The following is a 26,619-nucleotide window of genomic DNA, read 5'->3' as shown; positions in this document are numbered from 1 at the left end:
ACGGGTGGCATCGCAGGGTAAAGGTGCGCTGCGAGGCGCAGAGGAAGCAAGCGAACTAGCCAGCCTGCCAGCCAGCTTGCATCTCTCGTGAGGGGAGCTTCGAAGGGCTTCTCGCTGCTACCCGGGAGCCAAGCAGAGTTTTCCCTGAAATAAATCAGGTAGACAAGATCAGCATCCGCCACGGTCCAAGCCCGTCGGAGAGAGACGGCAAGCAGCATGTCCTTCAACCGAAAGAACTGGTCCGCGCTGTCCAGGTGGGTTTGAAGCAGCCTCCTCTTCTCCCTCCCTCTCCCGGATCTGGAGGGAGACGGAGGGCATCGCGGCGGGCACAGAAGCCTCCCCCAGCTTTGTTTCTTGGTGCCAACTTTCGGGACTACGAGCGCCCTTAGGACTGATTCCAAGCGCGCTACAGCTGTTGGGAGTTGTAGTACTTTCTACCATTGGTCTATTCCAGACCTAGGAAATAATTCTTTCTTTTTACTGCTCTTTACTAGAAGAGGAAAAGTAAAACCTTGAGAGTGCCTTAGCTCCCCCCCCCCCGGAGCTCTTGTGCGACCCCTCGAATGTGCCCAAAGGCTGGGTCGTCTCTGGGGGGATGGATTCCTTGAGGCTGGTTCGCGTGAACCCATTTGGGGGTTGCCCCCCCCTCCCGGGAGCGGCAACTCCCTGTGGGAACAGACTACAACGAACAGGGCAGGGTTGCAAAACGGAATTCATTAGCTGGTTTAACATATATTGATCAATTAAGAAGGCGATTCTATGTAATAGAGGAGCAGTTAGATTTCTTTCGAAGTCCTAACCATTTCTTGCAAAGTGTGGATGTCCGGTGCTAGCTCACTCCTCTTCTTTAAAATGATGAAAAAGACTTTCCGCCAATCTCGTTTTAGAGTCCCTCTTCAAATATAGCCATTATTAAAGGACTGATTGATTACCTAATAGTGCAGCTTGGTTTCATTGACTTCAGTGTACTTTCATGCAACAGTTTTCCCCAGTCTGATACTCTCCGGATTTGGTGAAAATGCAAGTGCCCAGATTTTGATAACAGCAGTTTCATTACATCTGGAAGATATCAGCTTGAGAAGACCTCAGCCTTCTAGAATGAACATGTTGTTGTTGTTTGGGTGCTTGCTGTATTTTGAAATAATGTGAGGAGATAGAGATTTCTTCTATCGTGGCTCATTAGGTAATTATCACTTATCCTTATGGTAGCCTGAGCATGAGAACCATCATGTTGGCTGAAAAATACTGGGAGCTTGGGAAAAATACTGGCAACTTTGTGGTGTTGCAGTATTACAATGTTAATAGAATGAATGCATGATGGCTCATTCACACATATATATTAGAGATAGGAAGTGGTATAACAATTATACAACAATTCCACATGGCTCTATGTTTTTAGAAATAACAACTTTATCACAATAGGGATGGATGCAGTGAGCAAAGAGGTAGGCTGAACATGAGAGGAGCCACTGGAAACAAAGTTCCCTAGGTCCTCTTTGACAGCTATTCGGGGCTTGTCTTACTTAGCTTGAAACTCGAGAACTCAGGTTCAATAATACAAGTTGCCCAGGGCCACTTAAAGCATGTCTATAGAGAAGGCACCTCTCCTGTCTTCAGCAGGTTAGCATGGGAGAAGGTCTTTCCCTTAAAAGTTAATATGAGAAGATAATCCTTTGCTGGTATCATAAAGTAGTTTATGGACACAATCCTTTATAGTGTCCCAGCCTTTCTGTCCCTTGAGATGACACTCAAAGGCCTTGAACAAACAGATCTGATTCCCAAGGAAAGCACCTTGCATGGACTCTCCTGGGAGATCACGTTCCAATCAAGTGTTGATTGTCTAATTTTACAATTCTTTGAAGAATGTGAAATGGAGGCACTTTGTAAATCCTCATCCCCTGAACCATGCTAGATTCATTTGACCCCCCATATTATTTGATTTCCATGGAAGCTAACCAATTGGTTTCATGATGAAATCAACTGCACTTTGATTTTTGCTCTCCAAATGAGCTGAATATAGACTTCCACATACTTGAAACCTATACATTCCCAATGTTCTCCAAACAGCTTCAGTGCATGTTTTTATTTCAAGTTTGGGCTAATAATTACTCATGATGGTTACACATGCTAATTTCTGATGGTTGATTTGCTCCCACCAGTGTCAGTGGCACTGTATATTCTGTCTTAAAGAAACAACAACTATAATTAACATCTATTTTAAATTTACATTTTTAAACCAGATATTTAGGAAGTTCATACATTATTCTACTGTCATTATATTATAGTAATTAATGCTTTCAGTATTACTGGTTTGCATTTATTGGCATATCAGCAAAATATATGCTATTATCATAGCTACAAGGATTGTGTAACTTCTCTGTTTGGTTGTTATATTTTTCTTCTTCCTTGACTACTGTCTTCCTTCAAGACATTGTAAAGTATAATATTTAGGAGGAAATACTTGACCTATTTGGTTAGGGACTCTTGAGTGTGATGGATTACAAATATAGCAGGATCTGTCTTGCTTGATATTCTAGACATCCTGAAATTGCAAATGAGACTCTTTCAGAAAAAGTTGGTAGATACAACATTATCTACCAACTTTTTGTTGGTGGTGGACAAAAGCTATTTCTGTGCTGCAAAAAATAAAAACAATTAACCGATGGAGCAATGAAAACCTACTAAATTTGATGAAAATTCAAAGGCAACTGTGGATAGTGAATAGAGTGTATATTTCTAATTATTATTAGCTTGTTTGAGGTGTGGAACTAAGTATACTGATTGGGCCAAGTTAAGAAATATTTGCCAACATTTACTGATCTTTGGGGTTGGGGTAAGAGATGATGAAGTCTAACATCATTTTTTTAGTACTATTGTAATCACATGCTCTTTCTATGCAGCATATATGATGATCATGTTTATCAGAAGGAATCTCTAAATCTTTGTCAATGACTGTAGCTGAGTCAAGATCCCACTTTGTTGGCTTCCCTTTCAAATTTTAAATTGTGCTATTTTAAAACAAGCACAAAATTAAATATACATTTCTCTGTATTTTTATTCCTCCCCCCCTCGATTTTGATTAAACAGTAAAGGAATTCATTAAACTTCTGAAAAGAACTATATAAATCCCCCACCCTCCAAAATCCATAATATAGAGATCAGCTTTATATGATTAATTATACTGTAAACAGAGAAACTGATTTGCAAGCAAAACTCAGTTGTGTTTTGATGATGTCAACATTAGAGTAACATTAGTTAATAAGACTTAATATCCTTTATCCACATTTAATTAATTTCATTCAATGGCAGAATATTTTGCTAGTTTGGAATAGATCTGAAAGGAATAATTGTGATTAAAGTATACATAAAATATTAAAATCTTTCTTCAAATATCTTAGCCTGTTTGCATATTCTGCTTTCCTATAGCTACTTATGTATCTCTACCATCTATGTCTGCCTAAATATCATTGCTGAACTATTGAACTGGGGTTGCTCTGATGATTTCTCCTTTATTCTCTTTTGGAAACCTTGAAAGCATTAATCATTTTCCTGTCAAAATAAGTATTCCCCCAAAATTGAGCTTATATTCTGTAACTGTATGAGCATAAACATGTAGATTTCTTAACAATAACATGCACATGATTTGCTACTGCCTTCTGAGATTGTTTTCAACTTCTCTCTAGTTTACTTATGCCTTGTATCTTCTGGTGGTCTCCCATCCAAGTAGGTCCAGTTCCAATTCTGTTAAAGTATTGGGGGATCAGCCAAAAATGTCTAGGCACTGCTACCTGCTTCCTATCATTTCTTCTGGTCATTCATTTTTAAATACTTTTTTATAATATAAAATTGTATTAAGGATTGAAATTGATATTACAATAGTAAAGTTATTGTTTCATGGTATTTCTTGCCAGAACATTTCTTTCCCTGGAATTCCAACACTTCTTGTTCCTTGATGATTAAATGTAAAGGAATGACATAAAGACCTGTGGAATTTCAATTAAGAAATGACTTAGAGTACCCTTATTTTTCCAGGAACTGAAGGGCTGCTATTATCTGCATAAAGGGTAGGGCAGCCTTTAAAAAAAAAAAGGGCGGGTGGTTTTGCTGCTGGATAGTAATTTTGAGACATGTACCAGGTTAAAATTTGTTGATTTAATCTGATGTATGCAATAAATTGATATGCAAGATAGATTGTAAGCCCTATCTTTATCACAAGATGATGTTGGCAGAGAAATACTACTTTTCAAAGTTTTTCAATGCAACTATCACTTATATTTTTATTGTGTCTGTTAGAAAGGGAGTGGAGGCATAAAAGAGACAAGTTAAAGCCTGTGAGGAAAAACTGTTTAAGGCAAGAAGAAGGAGAATTTTCAGGGATCATGGTTTGTGATTCAGTAACTTATCAGAGTTCTAGAAATAATACTGTAGAACTTAATGAAGATCCAGTGAATGAACAGACCAGAGGGAAGCAGGGGTCCTAAAACCTTCCATCATCACATAGCATCTGGCTGCATAGTTGCACATGATTGGATCACAGGCTTCCCTACTATGCATTCTCTTAATATTTAAGAATCTATCTGTATTCATGTACTACTAGCTTATGCAAAACTGTATCTTCAGCCATCTTTTCTGGAGATACATTTCCTCTTTTTAGTAACATAGGAGTAGTCATCATTTATACAAATCGTATTTGTATAAATACAAATTTATTGTTGTGTTTTTCTTTTAATGAATTGGTTTTTATTTAAATGTTGCCCAGGGTTATTTCAGATGGCATGTAATTAAATGAGCAGATTAATGAATAAAATATCTTATCCTATTCCCTACTCTGATTGGTGATTGAGTCCTGTTCTGATCCTTAAAAAATAGAATCCTCCCCCCTCTCCCGAATTTTGCCTGGAAGTGGTGAAGACTTGGAGCTATATGTGCTTTAGAAATAAGTGCACATTTAGATGGCTGGGATCTGTGCCAACAGTGGTCTTCCTCCTTGATGGAAATCTACATTTTGCAGAGTTAGTCTTGTGGACTGTTCTTGCAATGCCCTAAATGAGAAAGCAAGGTGAAACATGATATATAGGGAGGGAAGAAGAGGGACAAGCAAGAGGCCTCTCTTAGAATGCCAGATGCTTGTCCTGGCATCAAACAGTATTTTGGAAGGAATGAAAAGAGCAGCCATGTGTGAGTGGCTATTGTGATATTTGTTATTCCTGCACAAAGTTCCAGATTTAATCTGTAGCAACTACAGGCAGAGTTGAGAGGTTAAACAGTACAAACTACACTGAGTTAGATAGCTACAAGATGCTAATAACTTCTGTTACTCCCAAAGTTTCATATCCCATCTTCTCAATATTTAGTAATTTTTTTTCTTTTCATGGTCTTATTTTTACAGAAAAGTGTTTTCTTTTTAAGCCCTTGTTATTATTGCCACATGTGTCCACTCTGCCCATCTATCCCCTCTAGCAGGTCAAGTTTTCAAAAATGAAAGATGGAAAATGTTATTATTTGCTGCAGTATTCATTTGTCTTCTCTCTTAACAATTTATCTTAATCCTGGCAGTTAAGACTACAAACAGTAGTTGCCTAAGATTACCAATGAGTCCTTGTTTCATAGGTCTTTGATCTTTGGACCACACAGGATTATTATTTATGTAACTCAGCACTTCTGGTATTATTGATTTCTACAGTGTTCTAATCAGGAAATTTGCTTAATTATTACAAATTATTCTAATTCTTTTCCTTAACTAATAGTCTGTGCAACTTTTCTGATACAAATTCAGTGAAATGCAGAATTATTACCATGAGCATCAATGAAACCATGGTATATAACAGAGATTTTAGCATAATTTCAAAAGCTCAGTTCATATGGGGCTGGGGTGGGGAGGAAAAGGAAGAGAGGAAGGAAGAAAAAAATGTCTTTATGGGGAAAAAGGAGGGGTGGTAGAAAAACAAAGAGAAAGGGAGCTGACCTCTCTTTTGTTGGTAATGGCATCAACCTCTGCCTTCAGGCACAGTTTCCACTATTTATGTCCCTTGTGTTAAAAAAGGATTCCCTATTATGGAACTTAATATCCTTTGGAGAATTAATGAGCTGTGACTATTTGTGGAATAGCATTGCAACTCTTTAGCAATAATTAATGAACATTTCCTAATCACCAGGGGAATATGTATACAGGGAAAAAGTCTATATTAGAGTATTTTGTTCTTCCTATTAATTATTTCCTGGAAGGACTAATGCATCCCTCCCGCCCTAATCAGGCTACATTTTGGTTTGTATGTAATATTTGTAAGTGGTACTTGACGACCTAGACAGGCTGTCAGAATAACCAGCTGAATGCATAGATTTTCTGAGCGAAGGACTTGGCAATCAGGTGAGCAGGCAGAAAATGATAGATCTTGTAACACAGAAAACCCAAGTCAAATGCAACTGATCAGCAGCCGTTCTCCAAAGCTTCAGGCAATGTTATTTCAGCCTTCTAGTGATACTGAACATTGAATTAGGATCTTCTATATGCAAAATATGCCACTTTTTCTGCTAAGAGGGTTTTTGGAGGACTTTCTAAACTCTCCTAGTTGCTTACATGCATATCCTGTCCCCACCCCCCCACCCCACCCTATTCCAGTCCAGGTGAAGTTCTGTGATTAACTAACTGCTATTTTGCTGGTTGCTTGGAGATTTGGGAAGATACATTTTAATTTGGAAAGGCTACTGTAGTGAAGGAGCTGTGTGGGATGGGAGCAAGAAATGCAGCACTCCTCCACATTAATTAGCCTGAATTATTTCATCATGTTACTTTGTGAAAGGAAGGAGGGAAGGAAGGAAAAAGGGAAGGAAGGAAGACTCCAGATGAAAATTCATAGTGTGGGTTGTGTGATATATCTTCATTTTTACAACAGCTGTAATAAGAGTGATATATTAATTTTCATAAAGGTGTTCCCTGTAAATATAAACATTGATAATATAAAAGGATATGGCTTTATTTAACATTATTTTTTAAAAAGGTGGTGGGTAGAGATAGGAGATATGCAGGTTGAAGTCTGAAGCTTCATTTATCCTAAGAAGAACCTGCCACTTGCTGGGAGATGATTTATCCAGGATTATTCCGTGAAGAGGATGGACTTTGACCCAAAGCTCCTCCCAAACCAAACTCATTTCACTGGAATCATATCAGCAGATGAGTTTGAAATGGAACTTGGGAAGCACCTAGAACATGTACAGGCATAGTTTACAAGCAGCAGGTCTGTGGGCATATGCACAAACTTAGTTATGTATGGATGGATTTTATGGATTGGTGGAGGTACACTCTGCTTGTGATTCTGTCACTTTCTTGTATCCAGAAAAAAGAAAAAGCAAACCAAAGGAAAGGTCAACAGCCTTGTCACACTTGTTTTTTGCTTTGATTTACTTAATTGCCCATAGTGGGAGGTGAATGCTTTTAATAATGATTAGGAAAGTATTAGGATTTTCACTCTTTGCTGATAGAGGTCACAGTACAAACCAGACTCTAACCTACCATTATATAAATCCCAAACCAGAGGAAGGCAATATACTGTTGGGTTAATCTAATTTAGTACTACTATTATTTGTTGCATTTATATTATATTTTTCAAAGAGATGTATTAGAGTTTTCCTGAAAGTTTTATTATTGCAGCAGCTTTATGAGATAGCTTAGGCTGGATGATAGCATCTGGCTCGGTTACTCTGTGGATTTCATGGCAAAGCAGGGACTCAAACCTGGATTTCTCCCAGATTAGCCACATTTGACCGTCAGCAACTGAAATGTAAATTGATCACTGCTATGCAAGAAACAATTCAGGACTATGAAATGTATGAGGACAAATGGTAAATCATTGGGGCTTCCTTACTTGTACCTAATCACAGTAGAAATGTGTACATGCCCTGGCCATTTTATTTTATGTCATGTTCCCATGATATTGCCTTCATCTCATCCATAATCCATGAGTGATACAATATTAATTCATCCTTAGCTGTACTGGAGCAAAAATGGAATTGCCCTCCTGTTTCCAGGACTATCCAAGGATGGTCTCAAATTCTATTAACTCTGTTACACTTGGGCAGTGGTGGGTTTCAAAAAATTTTTGAACCTACTCGGTGGGTGTGGCCTCCTTTGTGGGAGTGGCTTGCTGGCCATGTGACCTGGTGGGAGAGGCTTGCCGACCATGTATGTGTTTTTTTTCTCTCTCTCTCTCCTTCCTTCCTTTTGTCTCTCTGTCCCCTTTTCCTTTTTTTCTTTCATCTCTCTCTCACTTTTTCTTTCTTTTTTTCTTTATTTCTTTCATCCTTTCTTTCTCTTTCTCTCTCTGTGTGAGTCTGTGTGTTTTTTGTGTGTGTGTGTGTGTGTGTGTGTGTGTGTCAGTGGTGGGTTTCCAAAATTTTTGGAACCTCTTCTGTAGGTGTGGCCTGCTTTCTGGTGGAACCTCTTCTAACCGGTTCGGTAGATTTGACGAACCGGTTCTACCGAACTGGTGCGAACTGGTAGGAACCCACCTCTGCACTTGGGAATATCTTGATTGCAGTGATTTGAAACAGAGGTGCAGTAAGGATTGGCCATGGATATGGTAGATTTTATTCCAGAACAGGTTTCTATCCTGTCAGGAATGAGCAAACAGCATTTCAATTCAGCACTGGAGTAAGGAGCCTATTGTCTACTTAGTTCTGTATTATTAACATTAATGGAAACAGCCATTACATTCCCAACAGCAGCATTCCCCTTTCCTACTTAGACATGCCTGGGATCAAAATCTTCATAGAAACCATATATTTTAGTCCTGGGATCAGTGGTGGGCCGCTGCCGGTTCAGACCGGTTCGGGCGAACTGGTAGTTCCGATGATCAGCTGGCCCTGCCCACCCACCTCCGCCCTATCCTGTCCTATATTCCTTCTTTCTGGTTCAGCTGATTCACACAGCACAGCTGATTGCTGCCTCTCTGCTGTTCTACTTACTGGGGCTGCCTTAGAAGGTAAGCAGCTGAGCTTCAAATGGCTGTATTTTGAATGCTGCACACAAGCGCATTAGGCACGTGTGATCACCAAGCTGATGGTTAAACTGGTGTAGCCCACCTCTGCCTGGGATCTATCTTTTATTAGTTGAATTGCTTGTAATTTTGATATTAGCTAACATTCAATTGCCTCTGTCTTTTTTTAATGCTCTGCACAGTGCTAAGTCTTCCCAATTACCAAATAACAATTAAGAAGAAGAATATGAGAACTTGCTTGAAGGACACTAGAGGGAATTGCTGACAGTGCAAACAATGCCAATTAACCAACATGTTGCTTGATTTTAAGCATACATAATGATGTAACAGGAATGCTATTTGTTGGACTTTGATTACTCATTCAGGCTCCACACTGATGTCAGTAGCCTAAGTGGTTTCTTGTGCACAGCACTCTTAGAAATGTATTAAATACAGATCTGCCGGTGGCAAGGTTTCTTTTAATCCAGGCGATGACAGCGAAAAGAAACCTGAGTGTGAAAGAATCTGTCAGAAAACAGTATCAAAAAAACACAGCTGGGTTCTGTGCAATTTGGAGATCAGACTCTCCAACTGCAGTGATGGATAACTTAGTCAAGCCAGTAACACTGTTTTTCAGCTCAACACATCTAAGCATTACCTAGAATAATTTCAGAAGAAGGTGGACAATGGGGGAAAAAGGAGAACAAACAAAGGTTAGAGCTATTTGAAACAATGGTAATCAGTTTGATCAGATCATGACATCACACTAGTAAGGCAATACAGTACTTGAAAAATAGGATTATTGTAAAGGAGGGTGGGGCTGTCTTTTGTTGATTCAAAAATAATGAAAGAGGAAAATCTATGAGTCATAAATGACAGAGAACCTCAAGTACTGTATATTGAGAGCAGGTTGGTGCCATATCTTGAATTGCCACCAGCAGTGCTAATATGATTTAAAGTTCAGTGCCAGAGGTTTCAACATGCCCTTTTCCACTCCCTTAAAAATATTTCTCCTATGTCTATCTCCTTTGATTCTGCATTTATATAGCCATTTCTTTGAGTGAAAAACATAATGGCTAAGCTTTTTACTGAAAGTAAAAATGCAGAGGAATATCTGCTGTGATAATGATTAACTAGCAACCTTGTGATAGCAATCCCTGAATGGCAACTTTCATGAATGCCAAGAAACTAGGCGGCTCCAATGCCATGGATTAGACTTGGACCTTCATCAGAGATAGAAGAGCTACCAAACATATGAAAAACCTGGACTGCTTTTGCACTGCTGCCACAGTATCAGATGTGCTTATGATGACAACTGATGCCCATGCTCAGGTTAGCATTGCTTGGCCTTCCCTCCCTCCCTTATTGTAGGTGACTGAAGAATAAGCTACTGCCATACAGTACTGCCATACAGTATTGCTGTAATAAATCTACACAATGTCATTATCATGGTTTTCCTGGGACTAACATGTCAGACCACTGATAGTGTGCTAACAGGTTTTCTGGGACTAACATGTCAGACCACTGATAGTGTGCTAACACATAAACAAGAAGAGCAGGAAATGCTTCTAAAGTCCCATCCATACATGGAGGTATTGCAATACCTTCCCATTAAGAAAATCATCAGATGGGAGTATGCTCTGAGACAACATGTTTGAGATATTTGGTATTATTTTCTTTATGTTAATTATGAGTCAGATATCCAGCAAAACATGAGAATTTGGGGGTAGGTTGGTGAAATATGAGATAAAAACTAGGTGTATGTCTTCCTCTGTAGCCAGTGGCATCTGATTAGGCCTGGTTTGATGGAGAAAGTCAAGTCTAGGCAGCAGATGAAGTTGGTTCAAAGAGATAGAATCTAATCAAAGCACTGCAGCTGCATCAGACTAAATCAAGAAAATTATCCTCAGAGGTAAAGGATAGAGAAAACCAGAAATATGGATCATTCCAAGTAAGCTTCTTACCCAGAGGTGGATTCCTACTGGTTCAGACTGGTTTGGCCAAACCAGTAGTAACTTGGTGGCCTGGGTCACTGGAACCGGCAGCGACCCAGGCCTGTCACACCCCCAAACCAGTTCTATTGGGCTGCCCTCTTGTTTTTTGGTTCTGCGCATGGGCAGAGCAATTTCCAGAGCAATTTTCCCCATTTTTTTAAGGTTTTGTGCATGCGCAGACCTTTTTATTTGCAAATGCGTGCACACACAAAATTTTTGACGCACTGAACTGGCAGTAATGCCAGCAGCAACCCACCCCTGTTCTTACTTCCCTATTGTAAAAACAACAGGAGCAATTAGCTAAATCCAGCTGATGTTTTATGCTGAAAGTCACAATTGGTAGTACAATCAACTCCACCCTTTCTGAAGACTCTGATTGAAGTATTTAAAGTTACTCCTCTGATTTCTCAGTCTAATACATCTGTGAAGCTGGAGGTTTTGGTAGAGGCTCATCTTTGAACTCATAGGATAAAAACAACACAGTATCCTCAGCCTGGATAAATATAGGATTCTTCATTTTCACTCATCTCCTGCATTGGTTCTGTTGCACTCAGAGTATTCAGAAAGCTGGTATCACAATAGTATATGGCGGGGGCTCAGCTATTCTAAGTTATTCATGCATCCCAATTTCCTTTCTTGTAGTTGTGGTTCTTTAGACTGATGTACAATTTCCTTATACAAACAAGCCTTGGCACAGGTTTAAAAATGACATTCTCTACTTAAAGACACAATTTCAAATGCATACGGAAGATAAACAGGTACTTTTCATAAGAGTCTGTTCTGATACCTACTTAAGACAATTGAAAGGTTATAATATGTCATTACTGGCCTTGGTTTTTTCTTCTCCAATATTTTAGGTGAAAACAAACATAAACACACTACACACTTGTACATCAAGACTTTTAAAAACAATCCCTAGGATTGGAGGAAAGTCCTGAAAGATGATCAGCTCATCTTATTTCAGATACATATAAGCTCTGGATGAGTTAGTGCAGTGGTGGGATTCATCCGGTTTGGACTGGTTTACGCAAACCGGTAGTTCCGGCAATCAGTTGACCTGCCCACCCACCACTGCGCTAGTCTGTCTTAGATTTTTGTTTGAAGCCCAGTTGATAGGCACGGGAGAGCTGATTGGTGCGCCTCACCAGGGCTGCAGTAGAAGGTAAGTTTTAGAGCTGTTTCAAATGCATTGTGCACGCGCAGAGCACACGTTTGGCACGTGTGTGTGCAAAGCATGCACTCAGTGAATTGGTTGTTTCACCGGTTGAATCCCACCACCGAGTGAGTGTCGATGTTGCATAGTTTCATGAAGTGTGATAAAATCATTGTGTTCTGATAGCCTCTTTTCTTCCTATACTTTTATTGGTCCCCATCCCCCATTTTTTCCCCCTCCAGCCTGGCTCAACAATGGTCTGTTGAGGATGGAGAGGAGCAGGAGAGAGAGCGCAGGCGAAGACATAGGCAACTGAGTTCCACCTCTGAAACAAAGGCGGAGGAACCCACCAGCAAAGTACAGAATGCGACCCGTCCGACATCAAACAGGTATTTGTATTTGAAGGTTGGGCTGTTGTGGAGCAGACTTATTTGCTTGTGCAAATTGCTTGGAAATTGAAGCCAGTTCTAATGATTTTGAAAAGAGACAATGACTTTCTGTTTGTTTGAATTAATATTATTTTACGAAGAATGGGGATTGAGATTTAGGGAGATAGGTATAGATTAAATGGAACCAGATTATGCTTTGGACCTAACACTCCACCCTCCCCATAAGAAAACTCAAATTCATGTTTCCATATCTTTTCCCTTTTCTAACCCTACAGGCCTCTTCAAAACTCTTGAGTTTCTTTGGGGAATAATGTGTATGTGTACAGAGAGGTGAAGACAGAATGGGAATTGACAAATTCCTTTAACTTTCATGAATGGAGGAGTAGATTCCAATCTATGTTGATAGATAATTTGTGAAGGACTAGAGAGAATGTATATATTAATGCAGGACAGGATTATTTGATCTTTTTTCTGTTCTATGATGCCACATCAACTAAGATCATTATATTGAGTACAGAATAGATTGTCTAACTACGAATACTTGCTGTTGGTTGTTGGTGACTATCAAGAATTTCAATACAAAACTTTCCAATCATTTGACTTTATTTATTTATTTATTTAGCCAGAAATTTAAATTGAAGAGGTTGGCATAATTTAGTTATGGCTCTCTTGCCAAATTCATATTATATGAAGAAAACTCAGAAATTTCACAGTAATATTTGCCAGATCACAGGGGGATAATAGAGACCATAGTTCTTTTTAAACAGTTCACACAGTAGTTAGAGATCCCTTTCAGTTTTTTACAATCCTTAAAACACTCCACACTCAGCTTTTTTTTTTTTTTTTTTGGCAGCAAAAGATCTTTCCTTCATCAGCACTTTTTAGAATGATGGTCATACTGTTATGCTTCAGGAGGTGCAGAGAGGAAGCTTATAGAGTGCCTGTGCGTTGCTTTTTTAAAAGTTGCAGAAATGATAAAAAAACATCTTGGCGCCATGTGCATTTAAAAATGAAATGTGAACCTCATTTGCCTCATTCTAGTTATTATTGTTTTATGAAGCAGTATTACTTAGGCTTTGTTCCAATTAGAAAGCATTCCATCATGACTCTGGTAGGAGAATTATTCCCTGGTCACTTTCAACAGCACCTTTTTCATTCCAGTCATGGACCTTCATTTTATGTTTCTCTTTGCATGATGTGTACAGTACATGCAAGCTGTCTACAAAGAAGATAAAGATAGAAATTTTCTTTACTTAACATTTCTGTATCAACTTTGAAAACAAAATCTGAACTTGTCATCATCTAGAACAGTGTTTCTCAATCTGTGCTGGCTGGGGATTCTGGGAGTTGAAGTCCACAGGACATAAAGTCGCCAAGGTGAGAAACATTGATCTAGAACATAGAACATAAAACAACAGAGTTGGAAGGGACCTTGGAGGTTTTCTAGGCCAATCCCCTGCTCAAGCAGGAGACCCTATATTATGTCAGACAAATGGTTGTTCAGTCTCTTTTGAAAGCCTCCAGTGATGGAGCACCCACAACTTCTGAAGGCAAGCTGTTCCATTGCTTAATTACTTTTGTCATTAAGAATTTCTTTTTAGTTCTAGATTGCTTCTTTCCTTGGTTAGCTTCCAACCATTGTTCTTGCCTTGCCTTTGGTGCTTTGGAAAATAATTTGACCCTTCATTTTTGTAGAAGCCCCTCAGATATTGGAACAGTGCTATTATGTCCTTCCTAGTCCTTCTTTTCTTTAGACTAAGGTAAAGGTTCCCCCACACATGTATGCTAGTCATTTCCGGCTCTAGGGGTGGTTCTCATCTCCATTTCTAAGCCGAAGTATCAGTGCTGTCCTTCATTAGACTAGACATACCCAATTCCTGTAAATGTTCTTCATATGTTTTAGCCTCCAGATCCCTAATCATTTTTTTTGCTCTTCTCTACACTCTTTCTAGAGTCTCAACAACTTTTTTGTATTGTGGTGATCAGAACTGGATGCAGTAGTCCAAGTGGTCTTACCAAGACTTTGTAAACCTTGAACGTCACGTGATCTTGACTCTATACCTCTATTAATTTAATCTCTATTAATCTTTGTTATATAAAAATAGATGCTTCAAATTTCCAAAATAATCAAGTCATATGAATACAATCCTACCTCTATTAAAGCCCTGAAGGACCTATTAAATTATTTAAAACCTGGTTTGTAAATCTCATTCCTGTGTAAACTGTGTGAATCATGAATTCTTCTAAAATTTAACCTCTAGTGCCATCTAGTGCTGTTCATATGTTTCCTCCTTTTTCCTAGGGTTAATAATTCCTTAGAGGCAAAGCTGCTTAACTTGGAAAATTCAGCACTGAAAAACGAGAAGACTGAACCAGTTTCAGTAAATAAACTGGAAGGCAGAAGAGTGAGGAGGAGAGCAGAGTTTTTAAATAACATAAAACAAGACAAGAAAATACTAGTGAGTATTAAGAAATTTGAAAAGGAACCTCCTGAAGAGAATCCTGCATCTCCTCCAGAATCATCCAAAGAAGAGGGAAGAGCAGAAAAATGTGAAACCCTAATTCAGCAAAAGGATGCTATAGAAGAAAGCCATCACATCCAGAGTCCAAAAAAAGAGGAGATCACACTGGAGCAACATGAAGCCCTGAAGCAGGAGAAGGACCTCAAAACAGATGAGGATCAGGTCTTCAGTGAGGAGGAGAAGGTCCCAAGCATATGTGAATCTCAGAGACTGGTTGTGACCCAGAATGAGGTGGCTTCCCAGGAGCCCTCAACGAATTTCTTGCGAACGTAAAAGCATCAGCCGGCTTGAGGTGAAAATTCAGCCAAGAGCTAGAAAGTTTACTGATCCTGCTGTAACCACACCTGCTTCTGAGGCACCACAGGTACTTAGTCTTGGTATTTTATGAGGACAGAGAAAGTTTGATGAAAAGTTAATTGGGCAAAGATGCAAATTAGATAGGGAGTAAATTGGATACATGGAATTATTACTCATATCAAAGTTGGCAGCTTCATTCAGCAGCAGGGTTAAAGGATCAAGAAATAGCTGAGCAGACATGGCCTAAGGCAGGATTAAGTAACACAGAGCATCTTAAAGTCACAAGAAGCTTTCTTATTACCCCTATGTTAGAGAAATCCAATCTCAAAATCTTGTAAGATTTTAAAGGATGTCAGATATTATCAAAATCTCATATTTACGCTTTGGAGATAATGACAAGATTATTGATTTTGCCAGAAAGTTGCCATAGATCAAGATTGTGCAAGGATGCTCAGCATCAGAAAAAACAGTCTACTATTGGTTTAAGACAGGGGTCCCCAAACTTGGCAATTTTAAGACTTGTGGACTTCAACTCCCAGAATTCTCCAGCCAGCGTAGTTGCCAAGTTTGGGGACTTCTGGTGGAAAATATATCAAAAATCAAATTATCCAGTCTGTTATTAGTGCATGCTTATTTAATACAATTAATCATTAATCATGTATATTTAGAAGACCCAGGTAACAGTGTTACTCTCTGCTGCTCACAGGATAAAATTATAATACACAATTTAGCAATACATATAATAAAACAACAATTTGGGGAGGTTTGTAAAAGCCTTAAAAAGCTTTAAAGGGTATGGAAGTATTTTACAGAAATGCTAAAACTATCCTCCCTCCCCCCAAAGGCTACAACTTCTTTTTAGAAAACATTTCCAAAAAGGCTTTTCACGTTGCAACACTGAAGTTGTTTTGCCTTTTTCTTGCTTTCATAATTTACAATTATTTTCATTTTTTTTCTTTTTACATATATAGCCTAGCTGGATTTACATATTCTATACTTTGCAATGAAACCTTAGTAGACATAAGTAACTTTTTCTCAGAAAACCTAGAAGAGGTAATATGTTGTAGGGTGTAAATAGATGTGCTTAGTAATTCAAAAAGATTTATTTCCAATTTTGCTAAAAATGTTTGTGGTGGAATAGCCACAGGATGGCACAGTGGTTAGAGTGCAGTACTGCAGGCTACTTCTGCTGACTGCCAGCTGCCTGCAGTTTGGCAGTTCAAATCTCACCAGGCTCAAGATTGACTCAGCCTTCCATCCTTCCAAGGTGGGTAAAATGAGGACCCAAATTGTTTGGGCCAATATGCTGACTCTGTAAACTGCTTAGAGAAGACTATAAAGCACTGTAAAGTGGGATATAAGTCTAAGTGCCATTTCTATTTCTCAGTTCCTCCGCCTTGTGCTTCTTTGATTCATATTTCTCTTCCAGGTCACCGAAAAATCTATTCCCAAATCAAATGCTAAAACTATAAAGTCTCCCTCTGGTCAAGAAGGTTTTGATGCCCCTATATTAATTTCTGAACCGCGGATTACCTATAGTAGCTCATTCAACCGGATCAGTCCAAGGACAATCTCATTCCGGGTAAGGATTTATTACAAATTATGAAAAGGTCCCGTATTTAAAAATGAAATCTAGACCCTATGGCAATGACACAAGCAATATTCTACTTGCACAAAGGCAATGAGGCTACACGACTACCACTATGATAAATGTTTACACATCAAGTGCAGATAATTGCAGAGGGTAAGGTTACCTAACTTTTGTATGTCTCTGGGCTAATCTTTGACCTTCCAAAATATAGTATGTACAACCAAAGCAAAATTGATTTTGATTGTATTTTATCTACATTTAAGCTTAAAACTAAATACAACCAACATGATTATTCTCCAGGCCAACTTCAAATAAGCATACTTTGGGAACAATGTTTAGGACAATATGGGGTCACTACTCAAAAGTGTTCTGGACATCAGGCAGGTTGATGCTGAGTAGTCATATAGTGTTGAGGATAGGATCAGTGGTAGAACTCTCATCTTCCTTTGAAGAATCTGAGGTTAGGATGATACCTTCATAGGGGTAGAATGTGAAATGTGAGTACCAAGTAATATTTTCCAAACCAGAGAAACTGAAGTCTTTCAGACCATTCTTAATATTTAAGAGATTTTTAATCTTTCAAAATATTTACCAAAGAAGGCCATTTCAACATCTAATCCATACCTCCCCTGCACATGAAGTTGTGACCCTGTTGTGATGTGACTTCCCTATACCTACCCATTTATTCTTTGCAGCTAAAATTTCTGGCACCTCCTGCAACAGAGTCTTTTCAGTTGGGGTTTGGGTGGGAGAAACAATATTTGCTAAAATTTTCCTTTATTCCCCATAATTATTTAACGTGCACAATTCTTGCCTGAATCTTCCCCTCTGTTTCTTCTGCTTCAAGGTTGCTCCCAAGAAAGAAAGACAAGAAGATGCATTAAGCAGAAGGTAAGTAGATATTAATACAACACTGCAATTCCTTTGTAGAGTATGCATTCTTGCCCTATCTTTGTGATAGAACAGGGATGTCAAAATCAAGGCCCAGGAGCTGGATTCGGCCCATGGGGTATTTTGATCTGGCCTATGGGGCTGCCCTGGAAACAGAGGATTGGTCTGCAATGCTTCTGCCAATGAACCGGGCTCCTGAGCTCCATTTTCAGCTGCCATGGCCTCCTGCAACCCTCTGCCGGAGAAAATGGAGCTCAGGAGCTTTGTTTTCACTGGCAGAGGATTGCAGGAGGCTGTGGCAGCCGTAAACAGAGCTCAGGAGCCATTTTCTATGGCAGAGCACTTGGGCCACCATAGGCACCCCCAACATGAGTGACGTTGAGCTAGCCATCCCTACTCTGGCCCCTCCACCATGGCCCCCTAAGTTGAAACACAACCCTGATGCGGTCCTCAATGAAATCGAGTTTGACACCCCTGTGATAGAAGGACAACAAATGATAAACGTAGATCTATGTGCTTCAATAGAAAATGTTTTGTTACTTTTATTGTTTAATTTCAATTGTGCTTTGTTTAAAGGAAGAAGCTTCTGTATTTGCAACATGCCCACTGTTCCCTCTAAGGTGCGTGGCTGTGCAGCCGCGCACGTCGCAAGAAAACACCGCGCAGCCGTTTCTAACTGCGCACAGTGATTTCTGTCACAGGCTCCGGAAGCTGAGGGGAATATCTGCTGCTACCTTCTCCTCCTCCAACAGCACTGCTGGATTTGCCAACCGACGCTGTGGCTGAGGTGAAGCCGCCAAAGCTCCCGTCAGCACCCCCACCCGTGGCAGTTGTGCCTCTCCCTCCACGTGGAGCACCTGAGCTGGCCCCCACGTTATCCCTCCCCCTTCCTCCTCTGCCATGCTTTTGAGGAGCCATGAGGCTGTGGGAGCTAATAGGAAGGCGGCGGAGGGGGCGGGAGCAGGAAAAAAAGGCCTCATGGATTCTCAAAAGCACGACAGAGGTGGAGGCGGCGGTAGGAGTAACTCGGAGCCCAGCTGAGGTGTTCCGAGCGGAGGGGGAGGCACTGCTGCCATGGGCGGGGGTGCCAGCGGGAACTTTGGTGGCTTCACCGCAGCTGCAGCGCTGGGCAGCAAATGTGTTGGTGCTGTTGGAGGAGGAGGAGGAGGTGGCAGCAGCTATTCTAGTGGCGGCGGGGGCTTGTTGGCATCTTCAGCAGCAGCCCTGCCCCCTGTGAAAAAAACCGAAGATGGAGCAGATCCACGCAGATGACATTGCTGCAACATGACTGGAGGAGGAATTCTGGGAGTTGAAGTCTACAAGTCTTAAAGCTGTGAGGTTTGAAGACCCCTGGTTTTTTTTCCCCTAAAGGGGTATGGGTGCAAGGATCTTGTAACTTGACAGCTTTAAGACTTGCATGCTTCAATGCCAGAGTTTCTGAGCCAACATGACTGGAGGAGGAATTCTGGGAGTTGAAGTCCACAAATCTTAAAGCTGTCAGGTTTGAAGACCCCTGAGGTTTTTTTTCCCTAAAGGGTTATGGGTGCAAGGATCTTGTAACAACAGCTTTAAGACTTGCATGTTTCAAATGCCAGACTTTCTGAGCCAACATTTTTGTTGCTAAGCAGGAGAGTTGTTAAGTGATACTGATATTATATAACACTTTTAATTAAGCGGGTACCTTGAATAAACATAACTTTGAGTTTCAAATAATACTGATTTCGTTGTTGTCTTAGGTGACATCTGTGAAAAAAATTCAGGTGCTCAGGCATGAAAATATGCTGCTCAAACACTATACTTTTCTGCTCACACTGAAAAAAAATTAGAGGGAACATTGAACATGCCTAAATATTCTTTAGCACACATTATGCTTCTTTTACCAGTTTTAAGAGCTGCACTTATTGCATAGGCCACTGGAGGCAGAGTCTGCTGCAAACTGGGTTGTAAATATTTCTGTAGGCTCCGTGCAGTTTTTATTTAAAACTTCTGATCAAAAGGTATTCGGTCAAATCAAAGACTCAGATCAATTCAGCAGTTTGATGGATTTTTATCTATCTACATTTGGACATTTTATAAACTCAGTACTAACATTGGATTAGGTGAATTAGATTCAAAATTAAAATTACAATGGAGCTTGCCATAAAGATTTCTGTAGTAAAGTAGTACTTAGAGCCTTCGTCTCACCCACACATTCCCTTATATCAGTGAACACAGAATTTTGATATAAATAATAGGGTGATTTGGAATCTTATTCAGAGAAAAAATTATATAAGTTATATAGCAATAGCAATATCACTTAGACTTATATACTGCTTTGTAGTGCTTTACAGCCCTCTCTAAGCGGTTTACAGAGTCAGCATATTGCCCCCAACAATCTAGGTCTTAATTTTATTCACCTCAGAAGGATGGAAGGCTGAGTCAACCTTCAGCCTGATGGGATTTGAATTGCCAAATTGCAGGCAGCCAGCAGTCAGCAGAAGTAGCCTGCAGTACTGCACTTTAGCCACTGTGCCACTGAGACTCATATACTTTTGATTTTGATGGAACACTTCAAGTCCTTGCTTAACTCCTACATTTTATAACTGATGACCATGACAAGAACTCACCCACGTCCAGACTTTTATGTATTTATTCTCTTTCTCTGTGTTGATCCACTCTGGAAGCAGCTAAATGTTCATCTTAAGTTATGAGTCCTGTGAGAATATGCTTGCAAACTAAATATTAAACAATTGAAAACAGAGTATCTTATTATATGACATGGAACAATACTAGGCTGCAATATCTCCATGGGAACTTCAGAATGTTAAGTTGCTGGGGATTCCGTACTATTCCAACCTGATATTGTGTAGATGTGATGAACTAAATGTTCCATAGTTTCCAGCCTCTATGAATGTTAAGCTTATTTGACGTTGTAGTCTATCATACCTGGAATTTAACATTTGAGCAGTAATTGGGCAGAAGACCTTTTGTCAGGCTGTAGGGCTGTGATGGCAAACATATGGCACACATGCCAGAAGTGGCATGCAGAGCCCTCTCTGTGGGCACACACGCTGTTGCCCCAGCTCAGCTCTACTGCATTTCTCCATGGTGTTTCTCATCGTTGTTTGCAAATGATGAAACAGAAGCTCACAAAAGAAAAAAGATCTCACCTCTTGCAGAGCTGCCAATATTGGGATGCCCAATTTCCAGCTGGCCAGCTGGTCTTTGGGTCTCTGCTGTACATGCATGCATGCATGTCTTGCATTTTGGTCATATATGTGCAGTTTGGACACTTAGTGTCTGAAAGGTTCACTGCTATAGAAGGTCACAGTCAGCCTTGTAAGGTGAATATTCCCTGACCTCAGACAATGAACAGTAGGCTTACAAGAGTTAGTTGTTTGAAAACAGAGATATGGATACATTAGATAATTGACATACTGATAGATCACAATAGATTCAGGGGTATCTGCAAAATATGGTCAAGTCAAGATGGTAATCATAACAGTTCAATTGACGCTCTGCCTAGTTTTATCTGTCTGATGCATTTGCATTTTTTAAAGAACAGGCCAACATTTGATCACAGCCACCCTGGTAAATTGATCGACTATATCCTGCAGATACCTCTGATTAGATTGCTTTGCAAGTTTAATCAGAATAAATGCTTTTCTTGGTGAATATTGTTCTCTGTGAATATTGTAAGAGCCACTGATACTTTCTGAGCCTTAGAAAATTAATTTTGTTTTATTTGCATCTCCTTCACTAGTGCTAGTATGAGGCTTCCAGCAAGCACAGTCAAACTTGAGGAGAAGCTAGAGAGATATGCATCTGCTGTCCAGGTAAATATGGCAATAGAAAATGTGGTTGTTCAGCCATTTCTACATCTCCAAAATGAAGTGAATAAAAGGAACAAATAAGTCTTTACCACGAAGAGTTCCTAGTTCCTTGGCATATAAGTGGATTAAAAGCTCAAAGAAAGAGGAATATGAATACATAATACTGCTATTAAGCGAGAAAGAAATTGTTTCTCTCCTGATCGTGCAAGCTGAACTTCTGGTATTGTCTTATTGCTAGAGGTCAGGATCCATTAAAGTGTCTTCACCTATTCGGAGAAACTTCCAACTACCTTCGGAGGGTGTGGCCAGCAGACGTAGCATCTTTGAAGCCACTATTCCTGTCCAGAGTGAGCTTCCCACTCTTGTCCGTAAGGTAAAAACTGTTCTTACCCAGAAACATATTGCCGGAAGGAATCAGATATCTAGGAAAGGTGTGGTCAGGTGAATTAGACAAGATGAGCTATTCAATATAAAGATTAAGAACTGCAAGAAAAGAGGCCATTTTTAAAGTTGCCCACCAACAAGTCAATAAATAGATACTACAAGGATTCTAGCAACCCTGTTTGCAGGATGTTTTTACAAAAATCTTGAAAGTCAATTCAAAACCTTCACTCACTATACATTTTTAGGGCAAACTTGGTCAGGGGGTGGGGGGACACTATTCCAAGTCCAACTCAGTTTCTATTTTCTCTCCTCTTTCCTGAGACCAGAACTAAATTCCTTCACGTGGTCTTCACCAGTGGCGGGTTGCCAATTTTTTACTACTGGCTTGGGCACGCTCCCGCTTCTGTGTGCGCGTAATGCTTCTGTGCATGTTCAGAAGCTTTTGCGCATGTGCAGGAGTTCCCGGGCAGGTGGGCGGAGCCTCCTGCTGCCGCTATTACTGGTTCGCCTGATCCGGGCCGAACCAGGAACAACCCACCTTTGGTCTTCACCAGTTCTGATGTAATGAATTTCAATTTAAAATAAACTCAGTATTTTTAAATGTTCATCTCTCCATAAACGTTAGTTCAAATGGTTATACAAGTTACATCCTCATGTGTCATTTTTTGCCTCTTGTTTTCGAAGCTACATAGATGCACTTCAACTGAGGCTCTGCCTGTCTGTAGACCTATGACCATTCCTTTGATTTTTTAAAATAAATGATTAGGGCTCTGGGTAAACAATCTAAACAGATTGGAACAAAATGCAGTATCTAGTTGCCAACTGTCTAAAACATTAAACAAAGCCAAACCTGGTTAATTTATGATGGGAGACTACAGCAGAGTCCAGGACTATATGCGGGAAAGACAATAGAAAACATTGTTCCATATTAGTGTCATGCAAATAACTTGGAACATCAACATAATCACCAGGAGTGAAATTCAGAAAAGGGATGGTTATTATTTTCTTTTCTTATTAGAGTACTGCATAATATGACTTTGTACAATTTATTTCTGTGGTTTATCTGCCCTGGTGTGAACATAGAGCCTTTCTTTGCTGGGAAAGTAGAAAGTTGCATCTGTTTAGAAATTTCTAAAATCATATTCTTAAGATCAGTAGTTCTTAGTTAGTTAGTTAGATCTTAGAATTCAAACAAGTTCTTTCTTGTTTGTAAGAACAAGAGAAAAATCTGCTGGCCTGTACTGATACCAGTTTGCAAGGGTGTGTTTTAATTTACATTTTCATGTTTGCTAACTATCTGTCACATTGAACCTTAAGTTTCTCAATATTATAAAGAGTAATAGGTTGTCTATTATTCTCACTGTGTAATTGAGTATTCTTTCTATTCTCTTATGGTTAGGAAAGTTTGAGGATGCCAGGAGGAGTCTCATCCCGAATAAATCTCTGGATAAGTCGAACTCAGGAATCCAAAAAGAATGAAGGAGACAAGGTACGAGAAGGGCTTTAGTAAGCTAAGATTTAAGATAACTTTTATTGCCATTTGTTTACTGTGAGCACACTGACCGACATTAAAAATGAAAGTCTGTTTTCTGCTCTCAAGAGTTAAAGAATTAGAATACTATCCCATTATATTAGCTAGAGGACTTCCAATTTACTCCAGCTGATTTCCAGCTCTTAAACAGGAAATCCCATAGACGTAGCCCTCAATTTATGAATTTCTGTTAATAAGCAATGTCGGAGTGAAGAGTTACTGCGCTCTTTAGGAGCTGCAATCCTTGGTTGCCCTTGTTAACAAAACCCCATAGTTGTTAGGCAAGACAAACTCCTGCTGGATTCCCACAACCAAATAAGTGGGGAGGCTAGTGAGAAGTTGCAAATCCCAGGCAGCTTGCAGAGAGGTAAGGCAGGTTTGCTGCCAGGTGGGAAGGGTATGAGGGAGAGTGCAAAGTTGTGAGGAAGATATGGAAAAGAGTAGGAAGAAAAGAGTAGTAAGAAGAAGGGAGTGTGCAAGGGTGTGAGGGAGGCATGGAGACAATCGGGGAGAGGGGGTATTTGAGGAAGTGAGGGATGCCAGGGAGGGTCAGGGAGGATACAGGGGTGCATGAGTGGCTGGCACAGTGCATGTCTAGAATGCAGAGTGACGGGGGGAGGGTGTGTCCATGGGTGGATGAAACCTATCCCCATACATTATGACCTTCCCCATCAGCTTCCGCATTAACTTTTTGGGGAAGCTGATAGAGAAGGGTGTAAATGATAAACATAGGCAACTTGTCATAAAATATGAACCAATTACCAAGCAACTAGTCCACAAGGGTGCCGGGGTGACTGGAACTCCAAGAACAGGTTGTAATTACCATTTGTTTTGTCCCTTCATAATTTTGAACTGTCACTGAATAAATTAGAGACTACATATATTAGTTTGGGTTATCTGCACAGGGAATCTTTTAAGAGGCCACGTTTTATCTTTCTGCAGGACATTCAGAGAACTGGGAACACCACACAAGGCAGTTAGTTGGAAAACTGATCTGATGGTTTGTGAAGGAAATCCAAGGTAAGGATGAAAAGAGTTAGGAGTTGACATAAAGTGACTTGTCGGATATGTGACAAGTATGAAAGTGATTTGGCCTGAGTATATCTCAACATGTGTGGAAACAATATCAAATCTGCTTTATGAATATTTTAGCTTATTATCCGTACATTATTATCACTCTGCTAATAATGGACTACTAAACCAAGAGTCTCCAAGCTCTGGGCCACAGACTGCCAGTGGGTGTGGTCCATTGGGAACTGGGCTACCAAAATGGCAGACAAGCATGCAAAGCTTCATTACTGCAGGTGTGGGATTGAGGTTATGCACGCAAAACCATTCCCTCCCCACCTCCAAAACCATCAAAGCTGGCACCACCAGTCTGCGGAATCCAAAGGGTTGGGGACCTCTGGATTAAACAACAGTGAAACAAGATGTTAATTGGACATTCTATGACTGGACATATATGGATTCATTAGAATTATCTTCTGCCCTGGAAAGCTAACACTTAAGATGCAGTCACCAAATGCTGAAACTGGAGTGAAATGAGCCGAGGTGGCGCAGTGGTTAGGGTGCAGGCCACTTCAGCTGACTGTTATCTGCAGTTCAGTGGTTCTAACCTCACCAGCTCAAGGTTGACTTAGTCTTCCATCCTTCCGAGGTGGGTGAAATGAGGACCCAGACTGTGGGGGTGATATGCTGACTCTGTAAACCGCTTAGAGAGGGCTGAAAGCTCTATGAAGCGGTATATAAGTCTAACTGCTATTGCTAACTGATTTATGAAATTGGAATATGTTGTTCAACACTGTATGTTGATACCATATCTGATAACAACTTTAAATGAAGTTAGTGTTTGAAGCCTAAAGATATGTGGGCTCCCTTTTAGGTAGATTATTAGCCCGTATAAATTCTATTATAAATATCTCCTTATTTTGTAAACCATATTGAATCCCATAGAGTTATGTTACATAAAATCATAAATACATATAATTATTCATCTCTTTGTGATTAAACCAATGGATATAAATCTCCTATTATTCTGATTCTGCCTTATAACAAAGGCTGTATTCTGATCTGCTTTCTCATTGTTCTTAGTGTAACACTACAAAAATCCCTATCGTCATTCCAGCACAGTGTTTAATGGTGGAGATTTGGAGGTTGAAAAAGTTGCCATTAATTCCTTAAATCTCTGCAAGAGTGTCACTAATCTCTCACCTCAAGCAGTTGAGAAACCAGACTAGTAACACTATAATTAATGTGTGAATTTATCATTATTTAAAAGAGAATAGTGTTATCAAGTTCACTAATATTTCCATTATGAACATGTATCTAAAAATCCAATATGGTGTTGATTTTAGAATTTCAGTTAGGAACTGGGAAACCCCGAATCACTATTTATTGTGAAGTCCACTGAATGACCTTCAGCTAAAGGATCTGAGTTTGTTTTGTATATTCAGATTCAATGATCACCCTTCTTTCTCCCTTGTAGAAAACTGTGCATTCATCAAATGTTTCCTTTTATCTTCTAGATGTAACCAGACATGCTACTCTCAGGAAAACTTACCTCCATTGAAACAAAAGTCACAGATCTCTTGGAATTCTACTATATCCCTCTGTTTATTGCTCTACTCAGTATACAGAACTGACCACCTGGCAAAGATATCTATCAGCCGACAATGCCTACAGTGCCTTTTATTGAATGGGGCTCTTGATGACTTAAATGATTCGATGGATGGGAAAACTGACCTATGACAGAAAAACTATATTTCTATAATCCATTTTTATCTTTTTATTGTTATATCATCAGTCCTCACCAAAATTAAGTTCTATTAGCAAATATGAAATGCATATGGCTTCTTTACTGGATCATATTTCAGCTATGTTTCCACCATGATGAATACTTACATTTGCACCAAGCAATTGCAATTGTTGCCTAAATGTAGCTTTGCCTGTTCTTGCTTAGCTTGTTATTATCTAATTATCTTATTTGAATAAAAGAGGGATGTTTTAATGGGGAAATTGTGCTTAACCCTAAACTGATCAGAACCATGAGGAGGTTTAAAGCAAAAATTTACCTGAATGCTGTA

The 26,619-nt window shown here is 39.7% G+C and overlaps 1 protein-coding gene across 1 annotated transcript; it reads left to right on the top strand.

Moving 5' to 3' along the window:
* Positions 1–26,619, top strand: LAD1 (ladinin 1). Its single transcript, XM_032217480.1, is given in 11 exon segments — positions 1–254; positions 12,362–12,508; positions 14,811–15,276; positions 15,278–15,394; positions 16,757–16,909; positions 17,766–17,809; positions 21,552–21,624; positions 21,860–21,994; positions 23,405–23,494; positions 24,479–24,556; positions 26,062–26,619. Coding segments are annotated over 10 exon segments (1,302 nt in total). The 5' UTR covers positions 1–216; the 3' UTR covers positions 24,518–24,556; positions 26,062–26,619.

The sequence above is a fragment of the Thamnophis elegans genome, chromosome 5, assembly GCF_009769535.1.
Source record: "Thamnophis elegans isolate rThaEle1 chromosome 5, rThaEle1.pri, whole genome shotgun sequence".
NCBI classification, from domain to species: domain Eukaryota; kingdom Metazoa; phylum Chordata; class Lepidosauria; order Squamata; family Colubridae; genus Thamnophis; species Thamnophis elegans.
Note: the sequence above shows the minus strand (reverse complement) of the source record. Positions and strands in the feature narration are given on the sequence as shown.